The sequence below is a fragment of the Lactuca serriola genome, chromosome 4 (genome assembly GCF_051521515.1).
Source record: "Lactuca serriola cultivar US96UC23 chromosome 4, Lser_US96UC23_V15, whole genome shotgun sequence".
NCBI lineage: Eukaryota > Viridiplantae > Streptophyta > Magnoliopsida > Asterales > Asteraceae > Lactuca > Lactuca serriola.
In genome coordinates, this window is record NC_136411.1 from 80,112,202 (window position 1) to 80,131,497 (window position 19,296).

The 19,296-nt window shown below is 29.5% G+C and overlaps 1 protein-coding gene and 1 long non-coding RNA gene across 2 annotated transcripts; one reads left to right on the forward strand and one right to left on the reverse strand.

Moving 5' to 3' along the window:
* Positions 1-11,141: 11,141 nt before the first annotated feature.
* Positions 11,142-13,077, forward strand: LOC145100211 (secoisolariciresinol dehydrogenase-like). The gene is made up of 2 exons (XM_079037576.1): positions 11,142-11,277; positions 12,146-13,077. Exons 1-2 carry the CDS (start codon positions 11,249-11,251, stop codon positions 12,930-12,932), a joined length of 816 nt encoding a protein of 271 aa, XP_078893702.1. The 5' UTR covers positions 11,142-11,248; the 3' UTR covers positions 12,933-13,077.
* Positions 13,078-15,358: 2,281 nt separating this feature from the next.
* LOC145101978 (uncharacterized) lies at positions 15,359-17,138 on the reverse strand. The gene is made up of 3 exons (XR_013705961.1): positions 16,857-17,138; positions 16,025-16,068; positions 15,359-15,673 (listed from the first exon to the last, which is right to left on the reverse strand). It is a non-coding gene; the product is annotated as an uncharacterized LOC145101978 (long non-coding RNA).
* Positions 17,139-19,296: the final 2,158 nt, after the last annotated feature.

Genomic DNA, 19,296 nt, shown 5'->3' on the forward strand with positions numbered 1-19,296 from the left:
AAAGCTTCCGCCGCCTCCAAATATAAAGGAATACGGTTTTGAGAAGGGATACGTGATTGCAATTTTTGTAGTGTTTATTCCCTTATTTTAAGATATATTAATTGAATTATTCATTTACCATAATTAAATATACTAAGATTACCATTATACCCTTTTATTATTTATTAGTGATTTAATTATTTCCTGAATTCTCATTGGTGCATTTAGGCACACAATACTTGCTAAAAACATTTGAACCTAACTCTCTCTCTCTCTCTCTATATATATATATATATATATATATATATATATATATATATATATATATATATATATATATATATATATATATATATACTAGTTTATAACCCGTGAAACCACAGCTACAAAATTAATTAAACTTTAATAGTTAAATCACAAATTATTAATCAATTATAATCCTTAATTTAAATAAATATGTGAAATTATATCACCTTATAATTTGTATTAATTTTATTTTAATTTTTATTCCATTGTTATTAATTTAATGTAATTAAAGTGAAAATTTTAAAATTTGAAATAGAAAATTAATAGCTTGACAAGTGGCATGCATTAATTAATAGGTTTAATAGGGTGATACATGATAAAAAAAGAATAAAATGTGTATTAATTATGAGGCCTAATATGATGACACATGTCAAAAGAAGATTAAAACTATTCTCTTTTATATATATATATATATATATATATATATATATATATATATATATATATATATACACACTCTAATAAATTAATATTTTTTTGCCACATGTCACGCTCTCATCCAATTTGTCAATTGTCATTTTCTGGTTATTTTGAATTAAGTATTTTTTTACACATGTCATTTTATGAGCTTCTCTATTTTATTAAATTTCATATAATATTTTAATATAATAATTACAATAAATGTAGTAATAAATAGATATAAATTTCATTAATAAACTTATCTTTTAATCTCAAAATTTTCAAATTAAAGCTTATTAGTTTTTTTGTTTATTTATTTAAATTATTTGTTTAAACTGAGAAGATAAAAAACATTTCAATTATAATAATTTATTATTTTTTTATTTTCTTATAAATTAAAATTTATTAAATACTTTGATCTTTATATTTAACTTTTTTTTAAATAACTCATGTAATACATGAGTCTCACAACTAATATATATATATATATATATATATATATACACACACACACACACACACTAACCGTCTACCCGCACAATGCGGCGGACGACAATAACTTTGTTTCAGCAATTAGTTTCATTTCGGTGAATAGTTTTTAAATGAAAGTTAAAAACTTCAATAAATAGATTTTTTGCGACGATTTGTTTCATTGCAGAAACATGTAAAAATCCAGAAATAACACAATGAAGTAGACGATGTGCATTGTTGGGTTAAAAATAAAAAATTATTATTATCTTTCGTCAAAAATAAAGGTATGATTTTTAGTTTCAAAATATTTTGTATGTTGTTTTATTTTAACATATAAGTTGCATTATTATTTTGTGTTAAAAATAAAATTATATTATTGTTTTGGGTAAAAAGCATGTATGTAGTTTCTTATTAAAAATCAAAATATGTCCAAATTTTTGAGGGTTTTTTTTTTTTTTTTTTTTTTTTTTTTTTAATAATAGGGCAAATTACACATCTAATCCTTTTACAAGGTTTTTTTTTTATATTATCCATGTTTTTCTATTTTTTTGTGGTATACATATTAAATTATAACACGAAGTCTTTGTATTTAATAATTTATTGGGTATTAATCAATATAGTATTATTAAAATAGTTGGTTTCTGGTCAATTTAAATTAGACATGTTTGATTTTTATTGTCAAAAATTATTAATCATTCAGTTTGTTTTTATTTAAGACTTACTTTCTTGTTTTGTCAAATATTTTCAAATATAAAAATAATAATAAAAAACATGTAAAATGCATAGTTTTATTTTCTTCATATTGAAATTATTTTTGATAATTCTTATTTTCAGATTTGATATAAATGACGTGTATATATGTATAATAATTCTTATTACCACTTTATTTAAAAAGTAAAAGTTTTAAATTTCAAAAAAACAAAAAATATCAATGAATAACTTTGTCGGTCATTTTCACTTTATATTAATAATCTATATTAATAACTAACTTGTACTTTTGTGTATTTTGTATAATAAAGATAAATATTATAATCAATATTATTTGACATATTTTAATTTATTATCCACGTATTAACCTCAATAATAAAAGCGGAATTATAACCTTCAATTTTAAATTTTGAATCGCCGTCTAGGATTTCAAATTTTCCACAATATATGGGACACGTTTTTTATTTGGTATAATAGATAAAGATTTATTAACTTTATTTTAGGCATAATATATTTTAAGTTTGAATCTTTGCGTATATTTTCCACCTAAATAGGGTTTAGTTATAAATTTAATATTATTTTATTGGTTGTTACTTGTACTATTGGCTAAATCGTTTGGACGTTTTAAAAAAAAAAATATTATTATATTGAAGTTATTTTTAGAAACAGTGAGATTTCCTTTATAATGTATTTTATATATATATATATATATATATATATAACTCTTTAAAAGTTTGTTGCAAAATATTGGTGTTATGTTGTTAGAAACTTGGGATATAATGGCACTTGAAAATCGTGAATATCACTTTCAAATTGAAGTATTTGGATGATGCTCCTAATTTTCAAACGGATAAGACTAAGAAATGAGAGAACAGAACAAAGAATTAAATGATATGATTTTCATAAGTACCATAATGTGAAAACCAAAATTGGTTAAGTACCTTTTCCATCAGAAAAACTGTCACAAGACAGTTTTATGTCTATAAACTGCAACGGAAACAATTTAATGTATGAAAAATGTCACTCATTCGGGTTCTTTCTATAATGGTCAAAACTAAGTTTATTTTTAAGAATTCGGGTTCTTTCGACCTCAAATAGGGGCTCTGTCCCTTGGACCCCGCTCTCAGGGTTGCTGTCCCTAGACCCCTGTTCGTTCTGGGGCTTCGCCCATAAATAACAGTGTATTTTGAATTTTGAATAAACTTAGACAAGTATGCAATCCACATCCTTCTTATTTGTTTAATATTCATCAATATTGATTTTGGTCAACAAATCAATCCACTACATTGAAATACATATTGATGATACAAATTACCAAGATATGTTTAATACTTTTTTTCATCGTAACCTAATGCCTTACCACTACTTTCAATTATATTTATAGCGTTGTCTCAAATCTCAATGTTAGGTTTATTGGAAGACTATTATAAATAGTGGCGGAAACTCTTTAAAACATTTAACTGATTTTATTTAATTGATTTTTGAATGATGTTATATGTTATTTTAATAATTGATGAAAACAAAATTTATATAACTTTGATATGTTTCCATCCCTCACGTTCCCTCACAAACCAAAAATACATCCTATCTTTAATACTTGAGAAATATATGGTGAAAACAGAAAGAAGTAATCGTGACTCAAGAAACTACACATCTATTCAAAACCCAATGGGAATAAACAAATGCAAAACTAGAAACAACCACTACCCATAGAAAATATGACACATTCAATGACCAAGTATAACACGTGGCAGCTCCTGTATAGTTGGTCAAATATCCCTTATTCAAACAATAAATAAATCAACTAAAGACCCATATCCATAACTCATTTTAATCATCAAAATTACCCAACAACATTTAGAGAATATGTATACCACCATAAAGAGTCGGTTGTTTCATCAAAAACACCTAATATTCCATGTAAATCTCGTAAATGTTGTCAATCTTCATTTGTAATATCTATTTTCTCTTCAGTACATATTTTTTGTATATAACTCCATTAACAATCATCAAGCAATAACTAAAGAACTCCAATTCCACCTAATATGTATGTCGCCTTGCATTTGAAGAAAACTCCAATTTTTGAAGTTTCACAATCTTTTGTAACTTTGAATCATAATCTATCGGCTACAAAATACTAGCATATTCATTACTCAACATTTTGATAATTGTGTATTATATATTACAAAAGCATTTTGGAACGTTAAGTTAAAAATATGATAACTACAATGAACGTGACATAAACCACCATTACATATTATAAAAATAAAAGCAGTTTTATTTTAATCATTGCATTATTATTGTTGACGTTATCTAAAGATAACTTATAATTTTATTTTTAAGCTAAATATCAAATATTTGTTGACCCCCATATAGATTAGCAAAACCTTCAAATGCTAAAAGACTTTTTTTTAGAGCATCCACAATGCATAGTTCAGTGGAAAAGTTGAATGAGATGACATGCGTAATTGAAATTCAATGGATTAAACTCTATAATTGTAGGAGATTATGTTGGCATTAAATGAATATAAAATTCAATGGTCATTGAACTCTTCAATGGAAAAAAAAACCTTTTAACTATTAAATATATATTCCATTGAACTCTATTGAGTTCAATGCATTGTAAGAAAATTAATATAAAGTTGTATAGTAAGTAAAATAATAATGTATCAATCCATTAAACTCTAATAAATTTAATGCTAATGCCCGTATATTAACCATGTTTTTGAGTCTGTCCAAAGCACCGTTACACAAATATATGATTTACCCGGTGTTAAATGGATTAGACCAAATACAGGTCATTAATGCAACTTTTTCAATAAATTTACCTAAAAATGGTAAATCTACGTATTATATATATCAAACTTTTGTACGTTGTTGCATTTTTAAGTAGTACCTCTTGATGAAAATGAGGTTGTAACGCATTTTGAACAAAATTGATCACATTCGACACGCTAAAGAAATAAAACAGTGTCCTTTCTGTAAGCACCAACATCAACTCTTATTAAAAGTTTGTGTAAACCTTGTACTTGTTGACATGTTCATTCATTCGTGTACGAAACTTTTTCTTTCGCATATCTATGGATATGGTGTCATCAAGCACCTAGTTGGACACTTGGATTGTGACTAATGCATATATGTTGTAAATTATTATTTATATTAAAAAAAAAATTCAAATTGACTAATGAGTCTAATGACTCAACTAAATGAACAGTCAACCTTGAATTTAGGTATTACCAGAAGTGAACTAGATACAAACATCCTAGATGGTGACTTCTTATTTTTGTGTTGTTCTTGATGGTTTAAGATTATTGCCCAAAGGTTGAGAATTGTAACATGAATCATTGATCCAGGTATCATACTCTCAAATATATCACAATAGCCTTTGTCTCCACAAGTTGATTCAAATAACAAATCCCTAAGATAAAATGAAGTTCCATAAGAAAGTATACAAATTTTATGAATTTTTTTATTATTGCAAGAAGTTTTAATCTTCTAGTTTTTTATTTTCCTTTGTGGTTTATTTAATTTTGTTGTTTTGTTTGAGGATAAAAAAAAGTATAAGCTTAAGAGGTTTGTTAAGTTCACTATGCATCATATTCACATCTTGTATATTTTGTATCATCATCATATCGTATCATTTTCAGAATATTAATGGATCTGGTCCATTTCTATTTGTTTTGATATTTTAGTTTATATTAGTTTTTAACATGCATGTTATATTAATGTTTGTGCTATATATATATATATATATATATATATATATATATATATATATATATTGTTACATGGTTTTAGACATTTTTTACTCGTTTAAGTGAAATATGTTATATGTGCAGATGTAGCATCTTTGGAATGGTTTTGGGGAGTGTTTCTAGACAACAGGTTAACAAACCATGATATCAAAATTCATCCAAATTGTCATTGCTTAGAAGCCCATTTTTGTAGAGTTCTGATAGCCAAAAAGGCTGAAATTAAGCGGCCCAAATTAGATATTAAAATCAGCCCAACATCATGTGTTTTTCTCCAGATCTCAGTCCATTTCTGCTTTCTAAGTCAGCCATGAAGCTAATTTTTCAGGCTTTTTTGGGAGCCCAACATTATTCTAAATAGACAAATAGTAGCCGAATTGAAATTCAAAAGCTCTAATCCAAAAATGTAAAAAAAAAAAAAAAAAAAAAAAATTAAAAAAGCAGTCCATTTTTGAAATTTAAGAGGCTGCCAAATCATAATTTTTAGGTGACGATTGAATTTATAACAAGGATGTAAAAGGATTTCAGAGATACAAAAACAGGGTCTTGGGGACGAACGAAGACTTTGAAGATTTTTAGGGAAAACAATCTTTAATTACTGTTGTAATTTGTAAGTATACTTTCCAGTCAATTACATTTTTCATGGTTTATCCGTTTCTAAACGGCTAAACTACCGGTATTGATGTTTAGATATGTTTAATCATTTAAATTAATTAGTTTACATCATTGTGTGAGGTTATTATTTAAATCTGATACATTCTAATACACATTATTTTTTATTTTATAATTTCGTTGTTATAGTTGTAGTTTGATTTGAGCAGCCCAGTTATGGTTTTAATGACAAATTGCTAATAAGTTGATGTAATAAATACACTAATATATATTTGTGTTTTTAGTTGGTAATACACTCAACTTTGGAATAAAATAGGTGTCGTATTATGAAATTATGAAATCATGTTTGTACAATAAATTTTTCTGAACTTATGAGAATGTTTATTATTGTTTTGTGTTTTTGTTTGTGCTTCAACTCTGGTCTCATCTAATTTCAAAGTGCCCATTTGATAATTTTGTAGTGAGTTAGTTGTAATTGAGGAGTTTGTCTCAATTAGATAAATTAGTAGTTTGGTTAAAGAGCTTGTTTTTTTAGTGTTTAACAAAACAATCTGTTTACATCCACGATCAATCTAGGAACGGTATAACAATCATTACAGTTAACAATTCATGATCACATGTCTAATTTTTTTTATTTTTATTTTATTTTTATTTTATTTTTGTCAATCTCGATCACCAAGTAGTTGGTATATGGTAATATTTTCTTTATTGTATTTTAGTTTAGTTTACTTGTTTTCAAATCCTTATTATTTACTTGTACGTATTTAAATAAAAACATGACAATTTTGGTTTATTTGTTGATTAAAACCGAGTTGATAAGGATCGGCTATGTTTGTCGCTACTAGATTAATTATAAATCATATAAATGTAAATATGACTTATTGTGATTTTGGTTACTTATTTTGGTTTTGTGATTTTGGGTTTCTACTCAACTCTTGGCGTTATTGTGATTGTTCTCTTTCGTTGATTTTTATTCAACAAGATATATCAACGCGTTAAAAATGTCAAGACCCACATCAAACAAACACTAGCATGTTATACTTTTTTGGGTTGTTTTTCCTTCTCTTCCTTATCAACTTCTACAAACAGTTTTTTTCGCTTAGTTAATTTAATCCATGGAGACAATGTTTGATTTGATTTTCTTATATCAATATCTTAATCGTTTTTCCTGAAAGCCTCACAATAGTCACTTAATCATTTTCCCTAATCATGCATAACTACTTTTTAATCATTTTTTCAATCCATAATACAACCCTCATTAACCGATTCTTCTCAAGCCTATACACCAAACCCCATAATCGTTTTTCTTGGACCAATAATCCTGTTCATAATCGCATTTTCGGATCATTAATCCAATAATCGTTTTTATTGAACCTTTACAACAACTTTATAAATCATTTTTCCTAACCCTTATTACAGGTTATACATATATCAATTACCCCATGGTTACACTCAAAGAAAACTAACATTTTTGGATCGTGGCACTAGAGCTTCCTAATTCAAGTTTATTTATTTTTTAGATTTTTACCCTTTGGATGGACATGTCCCTCTCCAACATTTTTTCAGCCCAACATTGCACCTGAACCCCAGTAACTAGCTTTGATGTTAGATAATGGAAACTTCATTTTTAACGTTTTCTTACAAAGGAAACTAACATAGATTTGTTAATTGGTATTCACACGATGAGTAGTGCTAATGGAATCTAAGACTTAAAAGTCGTAATTTTATTGTTAATATTTATGCGAATGATGTTACAACTTACAAGTATAAATTGAATATATATATATACAAGTAGCAATATAAAATCTAAACCATAAATTATTCACAAGTGAAAGCATATAAATTTGGTTGTTGTGATCCATTTGTTCGTATTATATTAAATTTATGTCTTACCAATTCATTAAGAAGCAATAGTTTAAATATTTTTATATTGTCATTTATTATTTCCAATTAAGAGACTTGAAGAAAACTAGATTCCATTTTCTAATAGGACGACTTTCCATATATGATTAAGTTGATCGTTTTAAACCTTAAATTATTGGCATATAAATTTGGTTGTTATGATCCATTTGTTCGTATTATATTAAATTTACGTGTTACTAATTCATTAAGAAACAATAGTTTAAATATTTTTACATGAGAAATTAAATATCTTTTTACTTTTGTTCCTATAAATTATTCTACCCATTTAAATGATGACATGTGTCACATTAGTTTATTAAAATATCATTAAATAAATATTAAATGTTACACATATCACCATTCAATTGGGTATGAGTATTTGTAGGAACAAAAAATAAAAAGATATTTAATTTCTAAAAGGACGAATTTCCATATCTAATTTATTTGGTCGTTTTTTGGAACAATAAGAATTTTATTAACATAACAAAAAGTTAGACAAAAACATGAGATTTATTCAGAAAGTTTCATTATTTTAAGAATATTTTTAATAAAGTTCTAAAAGTTTTTTTTAACGGAAAAATCCTGATTTTTTAACATTTTGTCCAAATTAACGAAAAAGTCATTTTTATATTTTAATAGGAAATTACATATTTTGTGATTTTCCCAAAATAATAAGACTTTTCAATTCAAAATTCTTTTAGGACTTTATTAATTTTTTTTTTCCAAAGTAATAAGATTTTTCTGCATAAAACCCAACAAAAAACAACTTTTATGGGTGAACAAGCCAACCAATCTAGTCCGATTTAATTGTTTTATTCTTATTTTTATTTTATTTAGAATGGTAAATGTAATTTATTTTTAAACTATTTCTAGTATCATTTATGTGTCATTATAATACGTATTTTAGTAATAAATTATAATGAGAATATCTCAAGAGTGAAGACAATGGGGCATTTGATTTAGTCTCTCACCTGATTATAAAAATATAAAGTAAGAAATCATATGGTTTGGTTAAAATTGTACGATTGGTCTCTAATTTTAATTTTGCAATTGGATAGCCCATATGGTTTGATTTTGTTGTGTTTTTGTCTCTATGGTTTGGTCAAAATTACATGTTTGGTCCTTAATTTTATGTATATAAGTGACGAAAAATGCAACAAAATCAAACCATTAAGACGATTCGAGTGCAAAAGAAAAATTAGGGACCAAACATGCAATTTTGATCTAACAATAGGGAAGATTTTAGTAATTTACTCAAAAATATATCCTAAATCCGGTCTTGTTTTGTTGGGTAACCGGATAGTAATTACACATCGGGTTTGCGGGTATAACCAAAGTATTTGGTATCCCATTTATAATTTTAATAAAAACAAATGACCACCTATAACTTTCATTAGCTAAAACCTACTCACATAAGAATCCAAAAAATAGCGTGAATGTTTAATATATTTTTAATTTAACATAACAATTTTAATCTCTAAAACTGTGAGGTGTGGTGACGTTTTTGCCGTCGGTATTCCGACGTGGCTATATTTGTCGTCAGCAAACACCAAACAACGTCCATCCATATTAGATCGGGCGGAGTGGGGTGAGGGAAAGGTGAGGGAAGCTTCCCTCCCCTCTTGAACACCACTCCGTGGGTGAGGGAAAGCAGTGCGGGAAAAGAGGTGGGGGTGGAGGTGCTGCACTCTCTCTCCTCTTCTCATTGGCCGGTTATTTTTTTTATTTTTTTAAAATTATATATCTATTATAAAAATATAAAAAATATATCAAAATTCATGGTTTTTAATTCCCTACAAAATGAATATAATATATGTATGAAATATATTAAAAAAAAAATGAGGGAAGGGCTTCCCACCCATTCCTTGGCTTTTTGGTGAAGGAAAGGAAAGTGAGGGAAAGAGGGGTATAGCCCACCAAAAGTGAGAGAAGAGTCAATCCCACACCCTCCGGTCTTATTGTCGAGGATACACTTGAACGGTAAACCATTGCCGGTTTCTCTCTCTATTTGCTACTAGTCATTTCCTCATTTAACACCCCATTACTTCCTTTTTAATTTAGGTTTAAAAGCAATTGCATTTTAATTAGAGACTCATTTAACATCCCATCACTTCTTAAAAACAATTAACCTTCTCCAAAATTATTAAAAGCTCGCAATTAATTATGAAAATACCAAATCATCTTGCAAAATTTTGACAATAAATAAAATCAAATCCTGACCATTTATTTTTTTAATCTTAAGGTCAAAAATTGTTCTCCATATAGGGATGTCAAAAAGTCACGTGGGACCCCGATCCCGTGGGGGTCCCGTCCCGTATGGAGGGATTTGTTGAAAAAAATCGGGGACGGGGGTGGAGGCGGGGGCAAGGTTAACCCCCGTTTTCATTTCGGGGGCGGGGGCAGGGGTTGGTAGTCCCGTCCCGAAACCCCCGTGGGAGCCCCGTTAATAAATTATATAAATTGATATATATTAATTATATAAATATAATAAACAATAAAATGATTTTTACATACAAAAATTCAACGAAAAACATGTTTTAAAGTTGCTTGTAACATGTAAAATTATGTTATAAATATCTATTTGTTACCCAAAAGTAGTTTCTTTTAGCCCAAACAAGAACTTATTTTAGCCCAAATAAGTTAGCCCAAAATCAATCGGGGGCGGGGGAACGGGGGCGGGGGCGGGGGAGCGGGAAAATTTTGGGGGCGGGGGCGGGGGATGCAACCCCCGTCCCATTTGTCTCTGTTGACATCCCTATCTCCATACCATTTTTTTGAGTTCTAACTGATTATATATATATATATATATATATATATATATATATATATATATATATATATATATATATATATATATATATATATATATATATATATATATATATATATATATTAGTTAGAAACTCCTTTCATGTTGATCATATCATATGATAGTATGCAAATTGCAAGAATCGGTAGGCCAGTTAACTTATGTTCAGGAATAAACTAATTAAGTAAGGAAAAAGTTTCTATTTAAAGGCATCAAAGTGCTTGGCATATCATCTCAATGCTCATTTCTTTCTGATCAAATTAATAGCAAATATATAAACACTATTTGCTTATCTATCCGATCGGTAACCATGGAAAATAGTTCAGAAGTTGTCTCCAGGTAACCCGATTAGGCTATTACCCTATAGTTTATTGACTTGATAAATTTCCAATTGTATTACTATTATTATTATTATTATTATTATTATTATTATTATTATTATTATTATACCCACTAAACAAACTAATTAATGTATATGTCGTCAATAATCACTTAGATGTTGTATTCCAGTAATATTTGGAAACATGATAGTACCTCTATCAGTTTTTATAAAAACAACGTTATCAAGTAAATTTAGAATCTAATTTGCGAATATCAATTTAAAACAGTTTCAAAAATTTATGCTCAAATATGCTAAGATGAATTGAGATCGGGTTTATTTAACGAATCTTCAAATTATGCTGGCAAGTGATTTATAGTTTTGTTTTTCAACTCTGATAAGACTACGCTTCAACAAAACGTATTTTTCATCACAAATTACTTAACTTATTAGTGAGTTTTTTCACAAAGCAGTTAAAGTTGATTCAACAAGAAAGAAATATAGTAAATTTCAAAAACAAAATTAGCGACCCAAAAGTTTAGAATAAAGTTCGATCGGTTTTCTAATCTTTTGTAAGTTTAAATCTGTAATAAATATACAAGTAGAATCATTCAAATTAAATCATCAAACCACATATAAAATTTGATCTAACGGTTGTTTAGATGGTTTTCAAGATATATTTAATTGGACGTAATTAAATAATCAAAACTAGCTAGGTTTTCAAGATAGATTTTCGATGTATGGAAAAATCAAAATTATGTTGTAATCTGGTAATTATCTAGATGCTCGTTCTTCATTCATATGTATTTTTTTCACACAATATAATGAAACTAGACTAAGATTCTGAGTGATTGATGAACAATTCTTGTAACCCTATTTTGTCTTTAGGTTGTCAATGAAAGTAGCACTTATCACCGGGGGGGCTCAGGGAATCGGCGAAGCAATAGCAAGGCTATTCATCAAACATGGAGCCAAAGTCGTAATTGCCGATATCCAAGACCAATTAGGTCATGCATTTTGTAAAGATATTGGTCTTGACAGCGCTTCATTTGTCCATTGTGATGTGACTATTGAATCAGATGTTGAAAGTGCCATCAACATGACACTCGCCAAATATGGTAGGTTGGACATAATGGTGAACAATGCAGCCATATTAGATGATGGAAAGCCGAACATTGTTGATAATGATCAATCAACTTTTGAAAGAGTCATGAACGTTAACGTCACTGGTGTGTTCCTAGGAACCAAACATGCAGCTCGAGCCATGATCCCAGCTCGCAGTGGCAGCATTATTATGATGGGAAGTGTGTCTGGGAGCATTGGTGGAATCATTTCTCATGCATATTCGAGTTCAAAACATGCAATCGTGGGGCTCACTAAGAACACGGCAGCTGAGCTTGGACAATATGGGATTCGTGTTAATTGCGTATCACCTTATTTTATCCCTTCGCCTTTAACAGCAAATTATACACAAGATTATCCAGAGAAATACTCAAACGTTTATTCAAACCTCAAAGGGATCACGCTACGTGAAAAGGATGTTGCAGAAGCTACTCTTTTTCTAGCAAGCGATGAGGCCAGGTACATGAGCGGGCATAATCTAGTAATTGATGGAGGTTTTACGGTTATAAATCCAGCTTTTGGACTATTTGCACGAGCTTCCCCTAACGAGTAACTCTGATGCGTTTAGACTTAATTGTTCTATTTTTCTTTGGTTAAAAGATGTGTTGTGTGTGTTAATTATAACATTTCTAGTATTGTATCGCATTCCTCCTAAATATATTACAAATGCTCTAAATAAATGGAGCATTTGTTTGTAATGTATGTGGAAATTTGATGTGCATTTTGTTAATGAAATATAGTTTTAATTTGTAACACAACAATTTATCGTATCCTATAATTGCAAATTTAATAAGTACTTTAGTTATTGATTTTTTTTGGAACCAACAAATAAGAAAAAATAAGAAAAAAACAAATAACCTCGCCTACGCAAGGAGCTAGGCCAAGGGAAAGTATAAAGGAACAAATGAAAATATAGATAACAGGGGGGGTTTAAACACTAATGGACATCTTCTCCACTCAATCCAATTGCCCACTCCAAAGTTATGGATGTTTAGTTCATCTTTAGTCGTTATTTGAAACTCATTTATAATATAAAAAATACACCGAAAAAAATGCTAACTTCAATGCTAATTAAGCAAAGATAAGATTCAAATCCGAAATAAATAACATGTCTTGACTCCAGATAACGGAATGTCTTACATCCATACAAAAGGACGAACCAATGAAATGAAAATATTTAAATAGAAGCAACACTATACTAGCTACTAGAAAAATGACTTATTTACGACATCCAAATTCGTTGGAATGACTATTACGGACAAGTTTGCCATGGAGAGATAGTTTTTAGTGACGATTTCAACCATTTTACCATGATTACCAACGGAAACACATAGCCTCATATTACCGGAAAAAAAAACTTAGCGATGGGTTTTATGACAATTTTCGGTGATGGATGACTGAATTTTCGTTCGTTTCAATAGGTATTTCTGTAGGATTTTTTCCACGGCTAATTTTTTGTCAGAAATATCAATGTTTTCTAATAGTGTTTTGTATCACTTTACCAATGTATCATTCTCTTATAAACGGTTACATACACCTAGTTTCACTTTTTGTCTAAATAGGTGACTCAAAATGAAAGTAAGCAACAACTCTATTCAAGAATTCAAATAGGAAAACGTTTATTCAGCTCTAAGATGTCTTTTGAAGATTTATAAATCAACATTTCATATATGATGGAGCTAAATTTGAATTTTTTTAACAAATTCTTAAAAATTGACAGTTGACACCAATTCACTAAAATTAAGAAGCTATTTAAGCATATGTTTATTTGAAAATCAAGGAAAAATCATATGAATTAAAATTCAAACTAAATATTTAAAAGTCGGAAAATGATCAAAGTTAGAGGAAAGTGAAAAAATTGAAGGTATAGGCAACAAGAGACCAATGGGTGAGAAAACTGCCTTTAACCATTTGTTAGGAGTTCCAACTTCCAACCACTGAAACTTTTTCACCCATATGATCAGGCGTATTTGGTCTATATTTATTCATTTAAATTTCATTTGTTAAACTAAGAATGACCAGACTTTGATAGAATTATAAACTATATATGCAATTTATAGAATACATAAGAGATTGGCGTAAACTCGACAATAAATAGACAAGTAGAGGCGAAGATATTGCATGTTTGACGGAAACTTTCTCGAAAGAAAGATCTGTATCTGGAAAGGAGGAAATATCAATCAACTTCAAGTTGTCAAATATGGCATCGTAGATGCCCTCTACGACGCTAAACCGTCAAAGAACATTCCCGTGTTGCTCACATAGATCATAGAAGAAACTCATGCACTTGAAGGTGGCGCCATATTATTAGGTTATAACAACACTTCAACAAACGATAAATGTTGGAATATTTCACTAAATGTGGCCTTAGGACATTTCTGTAATAATTATTTAATGTTGTATATATGTTTTATGACAACAACTATTCCAATTTGACATACATGGTACCAAATTTTTCATAAAGTTACATGATGTAAGTAACTGCCTAACTATAACTAACTATAACTATATAACGAATAAAATCACAAATTTCCTATTAAGCACTACAAAAAAATATATCATTTAGTGGCACATAAAAATGTCACTAAAAACCACAAAATAAGCCACTAAAGACTTTTCAGAGAATGAGCGGCACACATAATAAGTGCCACTAGAAATGTTTCCACTAAAACCCTTTAGTGGCGCTTATTTCTTTTGCCGTTGCAATTTTAAAGGATTTTGTGACATATTTTTATTTATCACACTAGAATTTTTGTTTGTGGCACATATTTAATTTGTGCCGGTAAATACTAATTCAATTTTAGAATTTATGTTGTTTTAGTGACACTTTTTAATTGCCATAGTACAATTAAAGTTTTTATGACATATATTTGGTGCCATTAAATACCAATGTAATTCTAGAATTATACTACTAACAGTGATATACTTTTTAGCTATGATACAAAATAAAAAACTAATTAAAATATAATCTACAGAAAAGAATAAAAATTTCACTATTTTACATAAATGCCAAATATGTTTAAATGTCAAACCACAAAGTCATTAAATATTAAAAAAAAAAGTACCAAAAAAAAAACTTTACAATTCATTGCAGTTGAACATTTTCCCCAAACTTCATATAATCTTGTAAACTTTGAACTCCTTCTTAATTGTATCAACATTGTCGTCTTTAGTGAGTTTTCTCCCCTTTATAAATAATCAAAATGTTAAAATAAGGAAAATAAAGCAACCTGAGTTTGCAGCTCCAGTGATCCCAAGATGATTAGCATTGAATAAACCACTCAATAAAGCAACCTACATAAATTATTCTTTAATAATTAAACGTCATTGACAAAAAGAAGCTATGGAAAGATAAGTATCTTGAAATAAGGCACAGATGAAAAGTCAATGTTAACTTATATGTGCCTTAGTCTGTTCAAGATGAAGCAGATTCAAACGACTAACTTCTACCGAACATATAGGCTTACTAATAACAAAATGCATGGTTCATAATAAGTTGTTAAATGAAAGCATACTAAAAAAATGATAATTTTATGCATATTTTTGTATAATTAGATGACAGTTTACACTTCATAACATAAATAAAAGGCAGTTTTTAGAATTCTAAATTGAAAAGGAAAGTGATTTCTCTTGTATATCCCCTACCTTTTTCTTCAAATGGCTTTTACGAGGTTCTTCACTATTTGAACCTGTAAAGTAAACTTTAGTTACTAATTGTAAATTTAATAATAAATTCATTGCATGTGATGCATAATAGAGAATAAATATGCATGGAATATTGTTCCCTGAATGAATAATGGCGAAGCAATTGGTCCATAACGACCTATGATTCGACCTTATTTATCCACTAGCTCTTAGGAACAACCCTTTGCTTTTATTCTCACAGTTAACATCCTTAAATTGAAAATGGAGATACCAACAATAACAAACATGACCGAAAGAAGCAGGAACACAACTATTATATTATTATTCATCCTATTTTGCATTCCATCACACAGTAATGACTCAACGACTCATCAAACTAGAAATCAACTAATGCCATATACATAAATTGACCAAATCAACATAATAAATCGATCAAGAAATACAATTCATGTAATTGGAATTTAGGTCTGCAAAATCAACCCTCAAAGAAATCATCACTAAACTCGTTGAATATATGTTGAAGTATGTAATCGAGAAGCAATAGTTGTGAAGAAATCAATTTATAAGGGAGAAGAAGATAATCAGGGACGAACGATAGGGAGCACACCCCTGTAAAGTTTGAAGTGACGACGTGAATCTGGGAACTAATTCTCCGTTTTTTAGAACGGAAGTAATAGAATTAGGTATCCATTCTTTGAAGCTTAAACCAGTCAAGTGATTATCTGGTTATCTAAAATTGATTATTCACTTCACTTTAAAGCCTCGCATCCAAACAATCTTATCTTCTGGTTGAGATAATCGATTTCGATGGTTAGAGTGAAGAAAAGAGTACCTGATTGAAGTCGAGCAGAGAATAGATGGAGATTCGTTGTTCGGAGTCTAAATTTCTAGTGTATAGTGGCGAATAGTGTCACAGTGGTGTAGCGTAGCAACGTTGGTATTGTGATATCGGAGATGGAAGCAGTGCGCGGCAATGGCGGTTTCGAGGTGGTGTTAGGTATCGGAGCGTATGAGAGAGAAAAGTGATTAACGAGATTAGGGTAAAAAACCAATTAGTCTCTGCTCTTTAAGAACTACAAAGTAAAAGGGGACAGGTATAAGAAACGGGGAAATGTTAAATTTCATATATACCTTTTAGCATTAAACACCGATTCATTATTAAAAACGGAATAAGGATAAGTTCAATCTTTTTAGTGGCACAAAAATAAATCAGTAAAATTGCACAATAAAAATTTAGTGGCATATAAAAAATATATGACATAAAATATAAAGTTTTTAGTGGCATTTTAAATTTTCATGCCATTAATAAATTTTAATATTAGTGACATCAATTTTAAGTGTCATTAAATATATTAAATTTCGAATAGCATATAAAATATGCCACTAAAAGCATACTATAGTGGCATAAAAAAGATATGTCATTAAAAATATATGTCACTAAATGAAAATTTATTTGTAGTGAGATGTCTATTCTTGTAACACCTCGATCCCGAGTACCAAAATTCTTGAATTTCAAGCCTTTTTGGAAGATGGTCATGACGTGAGATGTGGTGGTCACATTGTGAGTGACCATTGACTTGTTGACCCGCGTATTCGAATATCACGACGTGAGGAATGAAGCATCATGACGTGAGAACAGCCTGATGATCCAAAACCCTAATGCTCGAGTATTTAAGAGAATGAGAGGGCTAGGTTTGCCCATCCTCAACCTCCATTAACCTCCAGCCTCCTAAAAACCCTAATATTGACTTGCTTGATGTCCTTAGTCATCTTTGGTGACCTTGAAGAGCTTATTTGGTGGTTTTTAGCTCATTGAAGTGGAAAAAGACTTTGGTGGGGCATTCTCTTGGCAATCCAGTTTCTTCCTCACTTTCTTGTAGAGCTTTTGGACCTTTGTAAGTCATAAAGCTTTGGCCTTTTTACCTCTTGCATGCTAGATCTAGGTTCTAAGATACTTTTTGCATGGTTGAGTTAGAATGCAATCATGACTTGTAAAGCTTTGGCCTTTTTACCTCTTGTATATGCATTATTAGAGTAGTGAACGTAACAAATCAAAGACAATGTTGTGGGTGAGAGACTGAGAGTCGCGCATCGCTTAGTGCACTAGGCTGAGTCGGTCGTACTAGTAGTAAATATGGTTGTTCCTTTTGGGGATAGTGATGCAGGGGCCCATTTATGATGATTAAAAATTATAGTAATTACAATAAGGTATGAGAATAAGTATTTACAATAACGAATTATTATTATTAATATTAATTGCAAAGATGAGTGAAAATAACTAATTACAAAAATAATAGCGAAGAATAAGGATGGATAATTACAAAGATGAATTAGTGATGGGTAATTATTAAAGTGTTGATACATGAAGTGACCCTCTTAATTTTGTCTACCGCAGTCTACAAGCATCCACAATAAAGCCTCCATCAACAGTTACATCCAAAGTCTTCTAGACGACCGCAGTCATCTTTTGTACTTTGCTTACTTTTATTTATCTTTCTGTAATACTCTCTATTGTCCATCAGGCCTTGCATGGCTACTCTTAGAGAGTGAATCATTTGTATTTATTAAGTCTCTATAAATAGAGACCATTCTTTATCAATCAATACAAATCTCTCTTTACTCATCTCTGAATCCGAATTATCTTCGAGTTTTTCCTTACGCATCTCATATCTTTCTTACTCTCTAAAATCCTCTCGATCATAACCGATTAATAATTCTCTTCGGAGCAAGTCATTCGTGACTTTATCACTAAGATTGATCTCACTCATTAACTTGGTTTGAATGCATTCCATGTTATGAATCAACTTATGTGTTTACTTGATATATTACCTGCAGTCATTTATGTTTCCATACTTTTCCGCAACTAACTATCTAACATATTAACTTATTATTGTTGAGATTTTAGATCCTTTGAGATTAACTACTTTCGCAACTATACTTGTTCTAACGTTTGTTCAAGTGTGTCTGAAGTTTTTCTCTCAACAATTGGTATTAGAGCTGTAGTGGTTGCTTTTTGAAAAACGGAACTCTGATTTTTCAAAGGGCCTTCTATACCACTGAAGCTCATTTCTTAAAACAAAAATGGCACAAGCACTTTCTCTAAATGTTTCCAACAATGTTGGTGGCTCAAATCGAGCTCCAATATTGGTTGCAAATGAATATCATCACTAGTCTCAAAGAATGGAAATATACTTAAGAAGACTTGGTAGAGATGTATGGCGATCTGTTGAAGAAGGACCACATGTCCCTGTTCTTACACCTGTTCAAACTGA

Excerpts from the sequence above, each read along its gene's own strand:
- LOC145100211 (XM_079037576.1), top strand. The coding sequence starts at position 11,249 with ATGGAAAATAGTTCAGAAGTTGTCTCCAG. Across the intron at positions 11,278-12,145 it reads AGTTCAGAAGTTGTCTCCAG|GTTGTCAATGAAAGTAGCAC; the intron begins GTAACCCGATTA and ends TTTTGTCTTTAG.